This window comes from Eucyclogobius newberryi, unplaced genomic scaffold (genome assembly GCF_026437365.1).
Source record: "Eucyclogobius newberryi isolate DKJ021-1_F unplaced genomic scaffold, fEucNew1.0.hap1 SCAF_11, whole genome shotgun sequence".
Lineage (NCBI taxonomy): Eukaryota > Metazoa > Chordata > Actinopteri > Gobiiformes > Gobiidae > Eucyclogobius > Eucyclogobius newberryi.
The window spans coordinates 23,575,279-23,594,176 of NW_027315735.1; the positions used below are offsets into that span (position 1 = coordinate 23,575,279).

General features: G+C 42.3%; 2 protein-coding genes across 3 annotated transcripts in view; both read right to left on the reverse strand.

Moving 5' to 3' along the window:
- mapk9 (mitogen-activated protein kinase 9) overlaps positions 1–3,635 on the reverse strand; it is a 14,239-nt gene extending 10,604 nt beyond the window's left edge. For both annotated transcript variants that reach the window (XM_072439130.1, XM_072439138.1), the window contains exon 1: positions 3,407–3,635. The gene's annotated coding sequence lies outside the window, so the exon portion shown is untranslated. The remainder of the gene's footprint in view (positions 1–3,406) is intronic.
- Positions 3,636–3,777: 142 nt separating this feature from the next.
- On the reverse strand, positions 3,778–18,000 carry gfpt2 (glutamine-fructose-6-phosphate transaminase 2). The gene is made up of 19 exons (XM_072439162.1): positions 17,893–18,000; positions 16,624–16,731; positions 15,861–15,965; positions 15,466–15,591; positions 14,581–14,639; positions 14,103–14,237; positions 12,761–12,822; positions 10,938–11,017; positions 9,884–9,992; positions 8,385–8,548; positions 6,989–7,084; positions 6,684–6,781; positions 6,445–6,565; positions 5,682–5,839; positions 5,454–5,568; positions 5,245–5,372; positions 4,994–5,161; positions 4,760–4,921; positions 3,778–4,643 (listed from the first exon to the last, which is right to left on the reverse strand). The coding sequence occupies exons 1-19, from the start codon at positions 17,897–17,899 to the stop codon at positions 4,599–4,601; spliced, it is 2,046 nt and encodes a 681-aa protein (XP_072295263.1). The 5' UTR covers positions 17,900–18,000; the 3' UTR covers positions 3,778–4,598.
- Positions 18,001–18,898: the final 898 nt, after the last annotated feature.

The following is an 18,898-nucleotide window of genomic DNA, read 5'->3' on the forward strand; positions in this document are numbered from 1 at the left end:
TAAGAATGAGATTTGAACCTCCTTTTGTGCCTTTGCTCCTTCAAAACCAAACAAAGAGCTCCTGAATACCGCCTCGTGCTGACTTTGTCTGTTTTATGCTTTTTCACCCGTTCTATCGTATCTGAATCAAATCTGTGACGCACTGTAGTATGATGTTTTTTTTGTGGGACTTTAAATCATTTACACTGCTCTGCCATGAGTTGTAATACATAAACGCTATAACTAACAAACACTGTACACAGGTCGTATGAATGTACATGAAACACTCACCAAACGCAACTGTTTATGTGCTTTTGCCAGTAGAGCGAGGACAACAAACAAACACATGCATCAAAACTAAACAGGATGATGTTTTTTAGAAATAAAAGTTTGATCTGATTGATTTATTTGGACCGCGTTGACGTAAACAGTTGGAGATGATTGGACAATGTCTAGTTTCCACAATGAGCTTTTGCTGATCGAGTGTTGTTGTTGTTGTTGTTGTTGTTTTATGGCGGTTGGCATCCAAGTGTTGCATTACCGCCAGACTTTATTCCTCAGACTTTGTCGTAGTCCTCAGACTCTGTCGTAGTCCGTAAAAGTACTCCTTCCATTGCTTTGGTGTTACAAAGCCCATGAGGTCATGATATGTCTTTGTGACTAGAATAGTTGTTGTTGTTTCAGACAACAACCGGCTTTATTCCAGGGAGACTCTTTGACGTTCGGTGCTTCCACCGTACAGCTTTATTCTTTAGGCTTCATTCTATAGGCTTTAATATTTCCACTGATGTCGCTGCTTGGTAGCCGTGCGTCTACGAGACTGGACGAGGACAGGAGACCACCCCCACCCCCATCTCGTCACTTTGATCACTCTGACTCCCCAAAAGCAGACCCCCACCACTCCGACTCCCATTTAGCGCCTTTAGCCTGTTTTCTATATCTGCCCAATCAAGCTCCTTTGTTCCAAGGAATCTCCCTGCAGCTTTAGCAATGATCCTGATCCTTTCAGTTCTGCTTTGAGTCTGAGCAGCACAGTTTACAACATCCACCATAAAGAGTACAAAATCCTCCCTATCCACAACCAGGGTATTCTCATTAATTCTGGAACCTGCACACTTGGGACCTCCACTCTTGAAACCTTCACACTTCTTGGGAGCCACGCTGGCCTTTCTCATTTCGCCCTGGCTGGGAGCAGCGCTGGCTCCTCTCTCTGTATTTACTCTAAACTCGTTACTTGAAACTTTCTTGACTGCATCTGCATAGGATATATCTTGAGAGACCTTTATTTTCTGCACCTCAGCAGCTCTTTTGCTAAACCTGCATCCCCCGTAGGCAGAGCTATGTTCTTCCCCACAGTTACAGCACTTCAGTTTTGCACCCACGTCACACTTCCCATACTCATGATCTCCTGCACATTTACCACATCTTTGCTTCCCTCTACAGACCGCTGCAATATGCCCAAAGCGCTGGCACTTAAAGCAACGCAGGGGCGGCGGAACATATGGCCTGACGCTATAGCACATGTACCCAATGAACACCTTACTAGGTAGGCACCTCCCTTCAAGTGTTACCATTACCGACAAGCTGTCACATCTTACCCCAGACCGGGTCACCTTCAAACGCCTAGCGTCCACCACCGTAACTCCAGTCAAATTCTCCTTAACTTCATCCACAGACGTCGCCGTAGGGACACCTACGATAACTCCTCTGACCGTGTTTCTTTCAGCATCAGACACAAGAATGTCCTTTCCACCCAGACGTTTAGTTCCAATCGCCTTCCGTTGCTGAGCCGCGTCCTTGCACACGACCAGCAGCGAGCCATCTCTAAGGACACTCGCACTCTTGATCACTCCCACAGCTACAGTTAGGCTCTTTGACAATGCCACTGAATTCCACTCCTTAAAGGATGCACTATCCTGTGCAAGCTTTATGATCACCTTACAGTCTCTGCTCTCACCCCGGATATCAATAGCTACAGCCTCATCCTGCTGCTCATTCCCAGAACCCTCGGGCGAGCTAAGGGACTTTTTACGTTTCCGGGCACGTGCAGGCAGAAAAGGCTGCTCCTCCACGCCGTCTAGAACGTCTTCCATCCCCGATCCACTCTCCTCCGCCATCTCCCGTCTCTCCAGACCGGGTGTTGAGCAAGGTCTCCTCACAGTTTTAGTCCAGGGCTTGTTCTTCCTCAGACTGTTGTTTTATGGCGGTTGACGAATACACTTTTATAGAGGCTCAGCAGTACTTTTATAGGCACATAAACGGATCTTCAAAGGTTAGAATGCTACTTAGTATATCGCAGGGATGAAATAGATGACTTTCCTTGTAATGGATCGTATTAACATTCTAATATATTCTAATATAATGGTTTGTGTTTTTACAGTACATTGTTGCTGCTTTAGACCGCATATGATAAAGCTGTGTGAGTTCAGACTGATTAAACTGCTTTAAATCAACATAGAGAGGAGGGAAAGTGACAAACTGCACAGGTCTTCATCCCGGAGTCTGTCCAGTTGTCTTGAGTTGGTCCCTGGGCTCTGACGGCCGCATGAATCACCCTGATGTACAGTTCAGGAGAGACGAAAGCTACATTTGTGTCGCTGCCTCTGAACCAGATCTGAACTGAAGACTGCACTGGATTATGAGCCACAGGTGAGTCATTGTAGTACAGTATTCCAGTTACAGCCAGGGATGGGACATGTCTCTGTGATCCCCATATTCATTGCGTTCAGTAAGTACAGGTACATGTTAGTTGTTAAGTTGTTATTACATTATCTCTACATCGAGGCCATTGGGGTTTTGGGCCTCGGTCCTGTTCACCTCTGAGTAACGGCCGCACAGACAATGATTCTGCAGCTTTTTGTGTGCTCAAAAGATAAAGTCAGTCAGCCTTGGAAATGACAGGATTATTAATGATAGACGGATGGAGACGTCACATTGGCAAATCGCACCAAAACCATGTCCCGGGCCATTTTAAGTAGACAACAGTTTCGCTTAGAAATTAGAAATAATAATTCTGTTTGCGCATCACGTCTATAGTCTTTAGTCTTTGTACGTGTAATGCCACAGTAATGCCGCGAATCAGGGCTGTTAATCTCCTCAACTTTGCTTGTCTGTGGCGCACATAGAGACACACACACGCACACACACACACACGCACGCACACACACACGCAGGCGCACGGAGGTATGAAGTCACCCGTGTATGACACACCGCTGCACCGCTGGCGCTCCGCGCGGCTTAATACAGTCACAAATACAAGTCATAATCATCTTCTACTAATAGATTTCGGCCCAGTGCTACTTTTGCCCCAGCAGCAGCCCGGCCCGTAGCGCGGATCCTTCCCTCGGTTCGGTTGCATTGCGGTGGTCGGGCCGGAGCTGGGGCTGGAGACTCGGACGCGCGCGCGGCGGCGGCGGCCGGCGGGGACCTACCGTCTCCTTTGAGCGCTCCGGTGACACTCCCATGCATCGAAAACGCAGTGGAATCACTCGGTCGGCGTAAGAGACGCAGTAATCTGCCCCGAAAGTGGAACCGGACGACTGTCACGGCGGCTCCTGTCTGCTTCCCCCGGTGGAGAGCTGAACTCCGGCGGCGGCGGAGGCGGCGGCGCAGGGAGGATCTCCACAACAAGCGGAGAGCACGCGGGTGACGTCATCGCGCACGCTCACGCGGACAAAAAAAAAGTTACACTCAAGGAAACTTTGTGAAGACTTTTGGATCCGCTGTATCTATTGTTCATGTTCATATGTGTATTTATTCATACTCAAAATGACGTGACATCACTGAAGATAATACAAATATAAATGTAGGCCTATCATTTATTGAATCAAATCGTCATATCTACAAAACATACAATATAATTATAATGTACAATCAAATCTAACCCACTTTTCATACCACAAATAGTTCATGTAATATTCAATCTACTTGATAATAACCCATAAAGATGTGAACAAATTAAATAAGGAATGACACTTTCTGTCATTTTTACCATTTAAATAATAATGGCATCAGAAAAGGCCTTCTTCTTTGACAGTAAACAAAAGACTTTCACTTGGACAGCTCTGTCCAACTGAACATACATTCAAAATCACAATAAAAAGGTCAAGTAATAGTGTCATAAGGCATCTTCATTGTAGCGGATCTTCATGAGACAACTGCTTTGCCGCAGAGAAAGAAAGCATAATAATCATACACTTCATATTCAAATTTTACAGTTTCATGTTGAAAAATATCTCCGATCAAAGGCACTGAAAAAGCCACAGTCAGAAAATAAAAACTACAATCACTATGCACATTCAGAATGCACTCAGTTCTTATATTGCACAGTAGCAAACACCTCTATAAACTGCGACGTAAAGGTGTCTCATTTGATTTTGGCTCAACTATAGAGAGGAACGCCTGGTGGCTTTGGTCTTGAACTTATCAGATTGCAGATTGTTCCATGCATCACTTGGTACTGGTGGTGTATTTTGGTCATACTTCACATTCCGTTTTAAAAAAGGCACACGTACATCACATACACCAAACACACTGATGAGCACGTTCCATCAAACATTCCATTGCACTAAAATAATGAGATATTTAGCCTCTTCGCTTTGGTGCTTTGTAAACTTTTTTCACTCCACTGTTACAGACTTGGCCAAGTTTCTGGGACAGTCGACCTGCAAACGATAAAAACGCCATTAAACATGTTTTTTTTAAAGTTAATGCTGTAAGAATTGTACGGTATGGATGCTATTTGACTTGTTTGTATGATCATAAGGAGAGTTGTTCTTACGTCGTATCCTCGGAGGACGGCCAAGTGGAAGGACAGCAGCTGCAGGGGGATGATGCTGAGGATGCCCTGTAGACAGTCCACTGTTTGGGGCAGTGCGATCGTCTGGTACGCACTTTTAATCACCTCAGGGTCGTCCTGGGAGCAAATGATAATCGGCCGGCCCTGACAGACAATACAGCAGCGTTAAAACATAAACATCTCAAAACGATTGAAATAGTGTGTGAGGAAACGTACCGATCTGGCGGCGACCTGCTGCAGAGCGTTCTGGCACTTTGTGTAGCAGCCGTCTTTCATAATGATCATGATGACTGGCATGTGTTTGTCCACAAGAGCCAGCGGGCCGTGCTTTAGTTCACCGGCCAGGATCCCTTCTGAGTGCATGTAGGTGATCTCCTTGATTTTCTGTAGATAAAAAAGTTGAATTGTGTCACTTTACAAATGCCAAACAATGACCCATTGGGGTGTAATAGTTGCACTGCGCTCACCAGTGCCCCCTCCAAGCATGTGGCATAGTTGAAACCCCGTCCCATCACCAACAGAGACCTCTGCTCATACAGTTCATTGGCAATGGTCTTGATCTTGTCATCCAAAGACAACACCTTTTTGATAAGATCTAGAATAAAATAGCATGTTAATTGCGTTGTTGTGTAATGGCACTTCTGTAACTGCATCTCTGTGACATAACAGTGCTGACCTGGTAAGTCTTTGAGCCCGGCCATGATCTCCAGTCGTCTTTTCTGGAGGGAGAGTCTGTCCTCGCTCATCATCAGTCCAAACATGATGAGAGCCACAAACTGACTGGTGTACGCCTGGAACACAAACACATGTAATGTGCTGTACAATGTTATAGAAATATGGAGCGTCATTTGGCAGGATGACTATGTGCTGTCCTCATCTTATGTCACTATGGTGATGCCAGTACCTTGGTGCTGGCGACTCCGATCTCGGGGCCTGCATTGATGTGCACTCCACAGACTGTGTCTCTGCAGATGGAGCTGCCCACTGTGTTAGTGATGCCCACAGTCAGAGCTCCTCGGTCCTTACAGTAACGCAGAGCCATCAGAGTGTCAGCCGTCTCTCCTTTTGTGCACAGAATGATGAGTGATTAATGTGTATTGATTATTTCTGTAATGATATCACTCAATTCCATAATTGTTTTGTTTATTTTGAGATAGGGGTTCAATTCATTAAATCAGGCATGTCCAAACTAGGGCCCGGTGGCCAAATGCGGCCCTCAGACCAATTTTTGTTGGCCCTCCAACTTCCTGCTATGTTGGCCCAAACAACAAAAAAATTTACTTTTTACTGTGAAATTGGGAAAAGGGGTTAGGGGAAAAATATTAATGTTCTAGGTATAATTAAAGGTGTGGAGGCTCATCGCAATTACGTGAAATGCAAAATTTCGAATGATGCACTTTGTCATTCAACAAATTCGACATTGTCAAGTTGTTTGTGGCCCTCTGCCCCGATTAAGTTTCAAAATGCGGCCCTTGGTGAAAAAAGTTTGGACACCCCTCCATTAAATAATAGTCCAAATGACCTCCAAACTACCATGTTATGTATCACAAAATATTTGTTTTTTAGACAAAAATAGTGGCCGTAACAGTACAATAATAACCCAACATGCAGGCTCACCAGTCTTGAATGTACGTGTCTCTATGCCAATTTCAGTATTTGTATATCACCTGACTGACTGATGAAAAAGCAAACATCATCTCGGAAAACAGGTGTAATGCGGTCCAAGAAGTCACTGGCGAGCTCCACCATGACAGGCAGCTCTGTCAACTCCTCCAGGATCTGCCTTGTCTGAACCAAAAACAACACAAATGGAGGTTCGTGATTACATTAATAACACGAGGAACTTAACTAACACAATTACTAACAAATGACAAATGATTTCACTTGAGTTAACTGGGTTGCTTACAGCCACTGCAGCATGAAAACTTGTGCCACAGCCGATCATTATGAGTCGTCTGCATCGTTTGATCTCCTTCAAATGATCTTTCAAACCACCCAGCACCACTGCAAGTAAAAGCACAGGCCTGTATGTCAAACAAATATGTTCTTACGTAAGATACCTGTTTAAATATGTTTGCATAAGGAGTGTTCAACAGTCTGTTCAACACAATAGTATTTGTACTATGAAATACATCAGACAATAATGCACTACATTTACGCTTACATGTACATTTTACCTTGACCTTAATGAATTGGTATGATAAGACTTACCACGGTTGGAGTCAAAACAGATTCTTCCCCTCATGGTGTTGACTACAGACTCTGGCTGCTCAAAGATCTCTTTTTGCATAAAGGCATCAAAGTTCCCTGTGTGAGCAATAGAGGTTTAATGGCAGCACACCCTCATAACAACCTTTACATATTTACACTAAACAAGAGACATTTAAGAAAGATCAAAACAGAACGACATTTAAATAAAAGCTTATTTTGATTAGTTTCAGCACAGTACCAACTTCTACCAGCAGAGGGAAACCAAGGATAGAAGTAAACAGGAACAATGACAATACAGGTTTGTCCAGGGTTATTTAAACCAGGCGTTTACCAAGTCCCAGTACTTATGGGGATCATGCAGTAAGACTCACTGAACAGGTCTGGACAGTTTACGCATAGATAGTATCGCAATATTTATTTATTTGTATGAGATTTATTGCGATATTGTGGAGAGTCAAACAGAATTCTAGATTTTTTTTTTTTCCATTACAAAATGCATTGACAAGCATTTGTGCAAATCAAAACCATGATATCCCAAATAAATAAGATATACAAGTGCTTAAAACTGTTATTTCTTCATGTTGTCTGCACTGAAATGTAGCAAAGGATAACTGTAGCAAAGAATAACTGTAGCAAAGGATAACTGTAGCAAAGAATAACTGTAGCAAAGGATAACTGTAGCAAAGGATAACTGTAGCAAAGAATAACTGTAGCAAAGGATAACTGTAGCAAAGAATAACTGTAGCAAAGGATAACTGTAGCAAAGGATAACTGTAGCAAAGGATAACTGTAGCAAAGAATAACTGTAGCAAAGGATAACTGTAGCAAAGGATAACTGTAGCAAAGGATAACTGTAGCAAAGGATAACTGTAGCAAAGGATAACTGTAGCAAAGGATAACTGTAGCAAAGGATAACTGTAGCAAAGGATAACTGTAGCAAAGGATAACTGTAGCAAAGGATAACTGTAGCAAAGGATAACTGTAGCAAAGGATAACTGTAGCAAAGAATAACTGTAGCAAAGGATAACTGTAGCAAAGGATAACTGTAGCAAAGGATAACTGTAGCAAAGGATAACTGTAGCAAAGGATAACTGTTGCTGCGACACAACAATGAATGTAAACAAATGAGCTGTTCATTTGATATATTTTGACACCCCCAAAATATTATTATGAGACTTTTGGCAGTACAAAATCACAGTATTGTTATAGTTACAGCCCTATAACCTTTTGTATAATTTCGCCTTTGACCAGTCCTTACTGTTTGTGGTTCAATGGGCCAGACACTTCGCCCATTGCTTCCAGTGTGTGTGTACTGGTGTGTGAATGTGAGATGCGCATTGTGTATTTAATACTTGTTTTATTCTAAATTCATGGACTGATAATGTGATTGTCAGACCTTTCATGATGTGCTGTAGCTCCATCTGCAGGGTCTGTATGACTCGGGCCGGGTCTTCTCCGGCCTGTCGGTTCACTCTGTGGACGGACAGCTCTCCTCTGGTCACCACGGCCACGTCGTCATCCTCCAGGTACAGCACTTTATTGGTGTGCTCAATGATGGCACTGTTGATCCACGACAAGCATGTCAATGTTTACAGAGTGATATGACTTTGTAATTATTTCTTCATGTAGTGGGATAGCGCCTGTCCTAAATATTTACATCACGCAGCTCATCAGCGGCAAATTGTGAAGAAAACTTGGTAAAGGAAAGTTTTAAAAAGAGAATAGCGCTCAGCTGGTTCCAGACATGTAAACGCCACCTGCAGCCATATTGGTTTTAGACAATACAACTAATGTAAAGAAATGTAAACTCCAAAGAAAATCTGTGTATGCGTAAAGTCTGTACAACACATTTCACTCAAATGTAGAGAACTCGTTTATATTTCAGATTTGACTAAACATTTTGCCAAGCTGTCCCCAGTTTGACAATTTTTGTAAAGTTTATAATTGTACTTCCTGGTTGGACATATGACATAGCTAGAAGAAATTTCACACAACTATTACCTAGCAACCATACTGAAAACAAGAGACAAAATCCATATCAATTACACACAAGTTAAGATGTTATAAACACCATATAAGACTGTTATTTTGTTGAATGATAGTTTAAACTGTCAGAAAGGTGTTTCAGTTCAGTATAAATCGTCTCTCTGTGTTTTCAATGTCACGTCACCTATTGATGACATCAGAGGGATTCTGTTTTAGAACTGAGCTCTACTTCCTGCCATTTTAAACCCTTATTTTTCAAAACCTCCACCAAACTAAGTCATAAGAAGAAAAACAGGAGAACATCATAACAACAGTCATGAAACCTTTAACTTCTCAAACGTCACAATGGTCCTAATCTTTTCTTTCAACAACACACGACCTGCTAAATTTAAAATACCAGTTTGGTTTCATTGCAGCAAGTTTTGCCTAAAATGCTAGTCAATGATTCGCATACAGGTCAAACCTCTACTGACTGAAACATGACTTGTAAGTGTCTGAAACTGTCCGAGTGCATAGTAGTAGAGCTTTTAGTGCTTACATTGGTAACTGTCCTTTATAAAGTCTTCCTTAAACCATAGAAAAGCTGTTTGATAGAATCAGTATAGAACTGACTGACTTGAGTGATGTTAGTTGGCAGAAATACACAAAATGCCGTCATAAATGCAGGGACCATTTCCAAAGAACACATGTGTGTGTTCATCTTTATTATTTGTCAAATAATAATAATTTTGTGGGAGCTCAGGCCCTTGTTTACATTACGGTTGCTTGGTAACAGTTAAAGATTTGCTCCAGGAAGTAAAATTAAAAACACAGGCATGAGTTAAATCTTAAATATCTTCATGTCAACTTCGTTTTAGTGAAATTAGTCGTCTTTGCACTTCTGAGAGAATGAGGGAAGTGTGGCTGTACCTGGCATCAGAGGCAAAGTAGTACTCCACCGCTCTGCCTTCAACAGACAAGTCGATGGCATCCGAGCCGTTGAGGTGGTTTTTCTCATTGACTCCATCGTTGAAGTGCCCTACTGGGGTCGAGGGGCAGAGGGAAAAGGTCAGAATGTGATGTTGAGGTTTCCACGCGGGAGATCCCACACGGAGCAGCATAATAAGATTTAACATGGTATTGATTTGAAAATTAGAATTCATATATACTATACACAAAATTTGTAGCAACAAAATAAATGCACTGAAAGAAGGTTTATGTCATAAATTAGCCAGTTCTACAAACATGCATAGGCACCAGTAGAGCAAAAAAACAGTGTTAGCACAGTCAGTATGTTTACTGTCAGCTTCACAAGTGATAATTCAAACATTCAAAGTGTTGATTTTATCGATCGAATGCCACAGGGAGTCAAGCTGCTATCGTGTAACTAACAAAGACATTAAAATGGCCTTGAATTCACATATTTTCACTTTGTTACAATCTAGCAACACCCTGTACTCTTCTCTTCTCTGCTCAGCCGCCTTGGACTTCACCCTGGTCCCAAATGAACAATCATAAACTATAAAATGAAGGCAAACAGATAAGACAGTAAGGTCACAGTCGAATACACTGCTGCACTGACAAGAAGAGGGACACAATAGCCTTCATCGCGAGCGAGATTAGAGCAATTGGAGTCACTTGTCTAAAATAGAGTTGGGAACATTAGAAGAAAGTGAATAATTTTCTCAGAGACTGCCCTTTGAAATCATAATAACAGTAATATTTAATCACAATACCATTCATGTGGATTAAAACACAATTTCAGGCGGAAAAGAAGGGTATACAATTGGTAAATATTCCATCGGCCTAATGGAAAAGCAAATAAATTGAATTGTTTAGACGTATTTGCAGATTGTACTGGTTTATCGTGCAAATGACTGCCTCTTCTCAGCCACTGTAGAAACTTTATCGAGCAAAACAGACAGAAGAAGCTATGTCTGGCTCTTGGTGGTGGTGTTTGTGGCAGATACAGAGTAAGACTCACCAGATTTGTACTGCACAGGGATGGGATCTGTGGAGAGCTCGTGTTCACTGCGCACGCCGATGAGCAGCGGACTTCCTCTCCTGCAGAGACCAGACGGAGACAGACAAATCAGAGCAGGACAAGTCACGCAATGCCAGCAACAAACCACGGCCGGTGTAGAAACATGAGACCAGGCTTAATGACAGACAAACAAACATGGGGTTGCTTAGTCCTTGCTGCACTAACACGTTTGCTCCTCACCAAACGCTTTCAGAGAGGGCCCAAAATGAATATCGCAATGTTTTTCCGAGTATCCCGATAACGATAGTCGGATAGTATTATGTCAGTTCAGAAGAAATGTGTTCAAAAATGCGTTTAAACTTAGTAGTTGAGGTTTAGACGTGTCAAATGTCTTTAAAATGAATCACAAAAGTGCAGAAATATCACCTCATAACATTATTTAAAGGTTTTTTTAATAGCATTTTTCACTACAGTTGGTTTTAAAAGGTGTGTATCCATTTGAAAACCATCGAGCTGGGTTGCTATGATGTAATCTTTATTGTCTTTATCATCATTGTATTATTATCTTTATTATCAGCTCTACATTAATGCTAAAGCACATTCACAATCACGATGCTGATACATTTGCCTGCACTAATAGTTACGGGAAAGTGTCTGCTTCCTTACTGGCAACTGTATCCATGCAGTTTATTGTGCTGATACTGTACTGTGCCTTTTAACCCCTCCTTAAAAGTGAGTCTGACTACATTTGTATAACCTGAGAAAGAAAGATTTATAAGAAAACATGACATGCAAAGATAAGAACATTTTCCTACAGATTGCAGTCATCAAATCAGGAACACGTTCTCTTTCCACTGAACGTCTCACAATGATCCCGGTCCATGATGGCGTTCCCCTTGATTTATGTGTAACTGCGCTGACGCAAGAAGGAAAGTTGTTTTAACGGGTGTGGGGCTTCACTTCTAAGCTCGCAAACAGAAACATGTGGTTGCTCTCCAAAACAATTACCCACAGGGACTGAGGCAGCGTCGGGAAGAAGTGTTGTAAAGAGACAGAAAGACTTTTTATTATCAGGCTTTGTAAGAAGGTCGGCAGCGGTTTTGAGATTATACTCTTTTTGTTTGCCGCTCATTATCTGTGGCCCTCTTTCCAATGATATGATTTTTGCTTAAAATAGTAATAATATTCGTCTTTACACTTTCATACACGTCACAAAGGATTCAAATATATGAAAAAATACAATTGGTAACAGTCGCCCAGTGAAATTGTTGACCTTTTGATGCACTTTTTTGCACATTCAACCTACTTTATGTCATACTTTAGCATACTTTAACTCTGAAATGTGATTAAAGTGCCGGTTAGAAGCAGTCTGAGCTAAAAGTGGGTACGGCATTTTAAAAGTGAACAGCTCTACTTATTCGCTTCTGTTCAACTTCACATAATGTATGTGTTTTCTTTCAATCAAGTGGTGTTTTATACATGACATTATAGACATACACAAAAGCTACTCATAATCATGAAAGAAAGATCCAGGGATACCACGGTGGATATAAACAAATATGGGAATCATAGAGGAAAAGAACGATGACGCACAAAAAAACTAAAACCTAAATTGGCAGCTTCAGAATTGATCGGAGAAGACGCTCACACGCATGTTCTCACCCGGCAAGAACGACACACCGACCCGCGTCATCGTCAGCAACGCACTGCAGCGCACGATGACAATACAAAAGAAATCTCCCAAAGATGAGTCACATCTAGAGAGCCTGAACGCACTATGACTAGAGCCAAAAGACAGTGCAGTCGTTCATGTGGACACTAACCTGGTGGACACCGCCTCCCCAGGGAAATGCCGACTTTTAAACACCAAGGCAAAAGCCCCTTCCTGGAAAAAGAGAGAGGAAACATAAGGATTTGGTTAGGACTTGGGAAACGATATGCTTTGAGCCGCGTGGTGTAATGTAGAGCAGACAAACATTTCAGCTGTGGGCCTTTGGCAGTGGTAAAGTGGGTGTGGGTGCAGCCAGTGTGTGGGGGGTTTAGAGAAATAAGACTGCTATTGTACAACATCAGCTGTGTTTCGAAAGCCCATCCATCCATTTTCTACCGCTTGTTCCCTTTTGGGGTCGCGGGTGACTGGAGCCTATCCCAGTGACTTCAGGCCTTAGGCGGGGTACATCCTGGACAGTGGCCAACTTGTCGCAGTGTGTTTCGAAAGCCCGAGTGGAAAACGCTGCCTGTGGTGGCTCTGGGGCGAAGTGTCCGAGAGGCACAAGTTTAAGTTGGGACAGAGGCTGGACTAAAGAGCAAAGCTTTTATAGGTACTTTGAATGTGTCACTAAAAGGGCTTTGTATTCAACTCTTTTAGTCTAAAGTGGAAACCATAAGCATAAGCAGTTAACCAACTCAAAAGACAAAGTTATGTTTAAAGTAATGTGTTACGCTGTTGTTGTAGTGTAGATGCTGTCCCAGAAATGGCGTGGTGGTCCATGTAAACTTGTCTCCATGGAGATGTTACGGCATTGCTTGGAATTGTACACATCCTGCATTAAATCAATCCATTTTTTGTTGCTAAAAACACATTGAAAACACACACTCTAACTGTGAGCGGGCTCGCCTCTCCACAGATCTGACCTGTAACTTTGGCCTGGTGGCACCACACGCTCGTCCCCATGATTGTCCCTATGATAGATAAGTTTATACATACATTCTATTCATCTCCATGGAGAGATCAGCCCGTCCACCAGAGAAGTTACCCCAAAGAAAGCATTTATTCTATGTGCATTTTAAAACAAATAATTTTATTTTTATTTTGTCTGATTGAATATGTGTTTTTGTACATTGTTCTTGCGTTGATACTACAGGTGAATGCTTTGGGCTCGAGTAGACTCGCCGCTGCAGTGGCAAGGAAGCGGTTACAGTATCAGAAGTAGTGGAAGTAGTGGCGGTGTAACGTTCTTTCACTGTCAGAGCAAATTAGAGCGTTTGGGGAAACAGGAGCACTTCCACAGACTCACTAAACCGCAGCAGTTTCCTTTGGTTTTTAGACATCCGCGATAAAAAGTGAGTGCTCATGACCCGTCAGTGACACAGTCGGAACGTGGGCTCGTACAACGTGATTCATTCAGTTGCGGAAAGACTTTAGATTTCTCATCAAATACTCACCAGCTGCTTGATGACCCTCTCGACCAGCGTGGAGAAAGTCACGCTGTCGTCTTCTCTGTTGTCATAAATGTACTTGATGAGCTTAGGGATCACTTCTGTATCGGTCTCGGACTCAAACTCGTATCCGTTGTTGATCTGTGGACAAAAAGAGAACACATAAGAGCATGTAAACACCACCGTGCGAGCAATATCATCACATATCATATCAGTATCACGTCAAGCTGTAGTTGGACTATGAGTTTGAGCTTATTGAGCTGACAAGACTGGAGGAAATGTCACACAATAAATAAATCCCTTTAAAATACTGCTAAATGCTGATGTTTCTAGATCCAATAAAAATACATTCCATAGGCGAAAATATTGTTTTGCTTACAAAATCAACATATCATTAAAATGTAATAGGTTTTTCCATTCATCGCAAGAAAGCATCATTTAAGAACTGTATTAAACGTTATGATTATATTCCATGACCACTGACCAGGTACTCCTTCAGCTCTTTGTAGTTGGTGATGATTCCATTGTGGATGACGACGAATTCTGAAAAACACAGTCAAATCAGTGCGGGAAGATTATGTTTTAAATTGTCATAGTAAAATGCGTACAGTAAAAGGACATGGATCTAAAAATAGGACTGACTGTAGTGGACATCGTAGCAACCCAGAGCAGGACTTTAAGGACTTTAAGGTCTCTGCTGGAAGTCCAAGCAGACAACTGTATTTTCTACAGTTTGTTTGCACTTTGTTTGATATTTTGATTGCCTTTATTGATTGGTTGTGACAAAAGCCTCGTCTCACCTCACACGTCACACCTTCAGCGATGTGCCCCGTCCTGTTAGACTAGTTCTTTTAGATGACGTGGCGTAAACTGGTTGAATTGCAAAGTGGACGGAACAGGCTTAAAATGTTTTCTTTTGTGTTTTTTGCAGCCTAACAGAAAACATAATCAGACGGTCACATTGTGTAGTCTGTGGCGTCATAAAAGGTTGTGGGTGTGCGTTCTAATCATTTGTATTAGAGATAAATACTATAAAAGCATATTTGAGCCATGATGCCAGATGAGAGCTATAAACATAATTATTATACGGTTGCATAATGTTGTAAGGTCAGTTTTATAGTTACGCACAGATAGTAGACTCTTGGATAAGTCAAATCAGAAGTGTTGAGTGTATAGAATTCACAATGACTCTATTTTAAACAAATACTGGTGCTGAGTTCCTGGTTTTGAAAAATGTCAGACGCTTTGAACGACACAAAATAACATCAATAAAAGTATTTACTATTTAACTCATGCTCAAGTGCCTGAGATAAGAACGTTCTGACGCCACAAAAGGCACAAACGATGGCAGTGTACGCGTGGTTCTCACCGTTGTTCTTGTCGGAGCGGTGAGGATGGCTGTTCACGGCACTGGGCTCTCCGTGCGTGGCCCAGCGAGTGTGGGCCAGGCCAAAGTGTGTGATCAACTCCTCGTCCAGCGCCAACGTATCCTTCTCTGAGCAGAACACCACAGCACAAAGTCTTAAAGGAGCGACAACGTACGTTCTAGAGATTAGATAGTGTTCTAAACAAATGGGAAAAACGACTAGCTGCAGTAATAGTAGTTACATAGTGTAGCAGTAGTAGTTGTAGAATAGTGTCAAAGGTTGCTGTGGCACAAGCAGTACGCATTGTAGTAGTGTAGTAGCATTCTTAGTTACACACAGCAGTAAAAATACAAACTTGACCAAAGTAATAATTAAGTCTTATTGTCTTGTTACTCACTGTAGAGCTCGTCGTTCAGTGCTTTGACTTTTCCCTTCTTCTTGATCAGACAGATAGAGTTTCCATTGATGTCTGTGTCCTTCTTCGGCCCATCCACAGCCACGCCTGAAAAATACATTGTTTTGAATTTGTTTTGCAAATCAATCACAGCAGAAGAAAATAAAAAAAAAGGAATAGCGCTTGTATTTTTTTAATCATTGCCGAGCCCTAGTTAAGTCAAATAATAGTAAGAAACAAACATCCTGCTCGAATAGGATAAGCAAATATGTTACTATCCGAGAGGAGCAACTGCATATTATAATATTGACCAAGGCACTGGCTCATGAGCTGGAGAAAGGCCCTCAGACACTGCCCTGAGGACCCCACAGAGGTTTTACAGCACGGGTCAAATGCACATAACAACATTAGCTTTGGGGATGAGCACACAAGAATACATTATGCCTTATAAATCACCTTACATACAGTAGTACTTATAAATATCATATACGCATGTTTGGGAAGTGTTTTCTTAGATGTTTTTTGTGTGACTGAGCTAAGTCTAGTTCATCCAAAATCCTTTAGTCTAATGCTTTACTACTGGTAACTGTACTGGTAGTCAAATAAATGATTATGTTAATTAAGGAAATCCAGCAAATACATGACAGACCAAAAAAAAAAAAAGCATTGAAAGAGAAGGTTTGTTTTGAATAATGGTGAATTTAAACTCTGCATTGTATCCAGAGCTTAGTGCCACAGCAGCAGCTCGTGTGTGTCCTGGTCCTACCTGCTGAATCATAGCCCCTGTACTCCAGTCGCTGCAGTCCAGTCACCAGAGTCTCAAATATCTCCTTTCTGGTGCGGGGCACTCTGTAATTCAGGTAGGCAAAGATTCCTGCGTAAAGAGGCGAAAGTCGTTTTGCAGAATGAGATGAGGTGGGGAAAGTTTGCACAGCTACTGAATGTCACTGTTTACTTTAGACTCAGTGGGAGCACATCCTGAATTAGAGGCTTGGAATGATTTTGCTCAAACAACAACTATTTGACTTTTTGTTTTTATATAAACACATTCAAATGAGTAAAAGTACAAGCAGCGTTGTAATAAGTTTGTGATATTTGCGTTTGGTAGAATAAAAAAGCTTGTTAGAAGCAGTGACAATGGTGCAAACATTTGTCAAACTGGTCCCAGCAGCAGTTGGAGCGACAAGTAGACAAGTGGTGGCAATAGAGGAAGAAATAGTTATTTAGTTTAATTATTTACCAAATAGTTATTGCTGTATAAGGATGACAGTCAGTATGTTACTTATGTATGTAGATGTACATGTTTATTAAGGAGCTACTTTTAACTGTAGGCACACTGACTCAAGAACACATTTTAAGTTCATCTTGAGCAGTTCTGGCCATAATAGATACTTCTTACATCCATCTTTCCTTTACATTAAACGTGTCAGATCTCTGGCTGGAGGAGCTGTAGGACGCTGTAGGAATGCTGAGGTCCGTCACTCCGTCCGTGCGCACACAGGGGCCCTTTGAGAGGCGCACACATTACGCGCAGTGTTGGAGCCCCAGGTGAGTGTGGACTGAGGTAAGCTCCAACACTGGCCTCTCCTTTTGGCAGAAAAACACTCGAGAGACCGCACAAAGAATCTGTTAAAGATTGACTCCGGGCTCGTAAAAGTGAGCGGTCAGTCCCACTGTAGGATTATGTGCGGACGAGGAGGTTTACAGAGTGGCAAAGTACGATAAGAGACAAATAAACTATAGCCTACATCAGATCAGACGTCATGTGTCTATGGGATCGTTTTCATTATCATCTGTAGCGCAGCCAAAGAACATTGACACGTAGCAGTCGTGCGAAAAGGCACTTTGCATATCCAGTGTCTGACAGAACGACACACAACAAATGATCAGACAGAAAGAGGGCTTGTCTGTTTGGCCCTTTGTCAAAAATATCACTCTGAATTATACTCTCTTAGTGTTATTAAAAAGTGCGTGTTGTCATTCCTGCCATTCCATTCCTACAGTGAAGAAAGCACAAACTAAAACGCAGTCTTACCGCACATCGCTCAGGTTTGGGCCTCACGTTTGGGACGCGTCTTCTCAGCTGTCAAAACGGTGGAGATGTGAGTGATGCTTCTCCTGTTAGATCCAGAGCAAATGCACACGTCCGACACTCCCACTCAGCGACTTTAATGTGGTGTTTCCTGGAGACACGGGGCCAGGCACCTCCCCCCCCCCCCCCCCCCCCCCCCCCCCCCCCCGCGCTCTGTCCGGGACGTCCCGCTCCGCGCTCCGCACACGGACCCTCCCAGTCCTGCCCCCCTCACGGACTGAAGGCTAATTAGACTGTGACCCGCGCTGACGAGAGAGTCAGTCCGCCAAAACTGGTCCTGTCAGTGGTAAAAATACTTTCATGTCACACTACATGCACGGGGAAGAGGCAGGTGGACAAAGGTGAGGCATAGTTAAAGGCTACGTCACGTTTTATGCACATGTGTTTGTTTAGTTTTGTAGGTGGCTTTGTTGCACTTGAAAGGGTTCAACCTGTGCCCTGTTTTTACTTTATTTGTGAATGTGAATTGGTGCACTCGTTTTGCAGCGAAAGAGAGAAACAAAGACAGAATAGACAGAAAAAAGTACCTAAAACACAGAGGCATATGTGTTTAAGCACTAACAGGGCGGGTTAACATTTAAAAAGTAAGTGGATCCTCCCCTGATCAGCATATTAAAAAAGGAATAAAAGAGTTGAAACAGAAAAGGAAACAGAAGTCATTGTGAGGAGAATGAGCAAGCAAGCAAGTTTCGAGAGAAAAGCTCTAGAGAAGCAGAGGACTGACTGTCAAGAAGCTATGAGAATTTCCAGGATCAATCTTTTGTGTTTGTTTAATCATGGGTATGGAATCTTTGGGGCTTTTTACTTCCTCGTTTCGACCAGTGTAGTGTGCTTCTCTGACTCAAATTGATTTAAATAAACAAGGAAACGATGCTTGTCTTATTATGTCTTGGGTCATCTCATTCCCCAAGACATAATACACAAACCCACATCCGCCAGTGACAATGAA

Excerpts from the sequence above, each read along its gene's own strand:
- gfpt2 (XM_072439162.1), bottom strand. Across the intron at positions 15,592-15,860 it reads ACTGAACGACGAGCTCTACA|AGAAGGATACGTTGGCGCTG; the intron begins GTGAGTAACAAG and ends TGTTCTGCTCAG. Across the intron at positions 11,018-12,760 it reads GGGGAGGCGGTGTCCACCAG|GAGAGGAAGTCCGCTGCTCA; the intron begins GTTAGTGTCCAC and ends TGGTCTCTGCAG.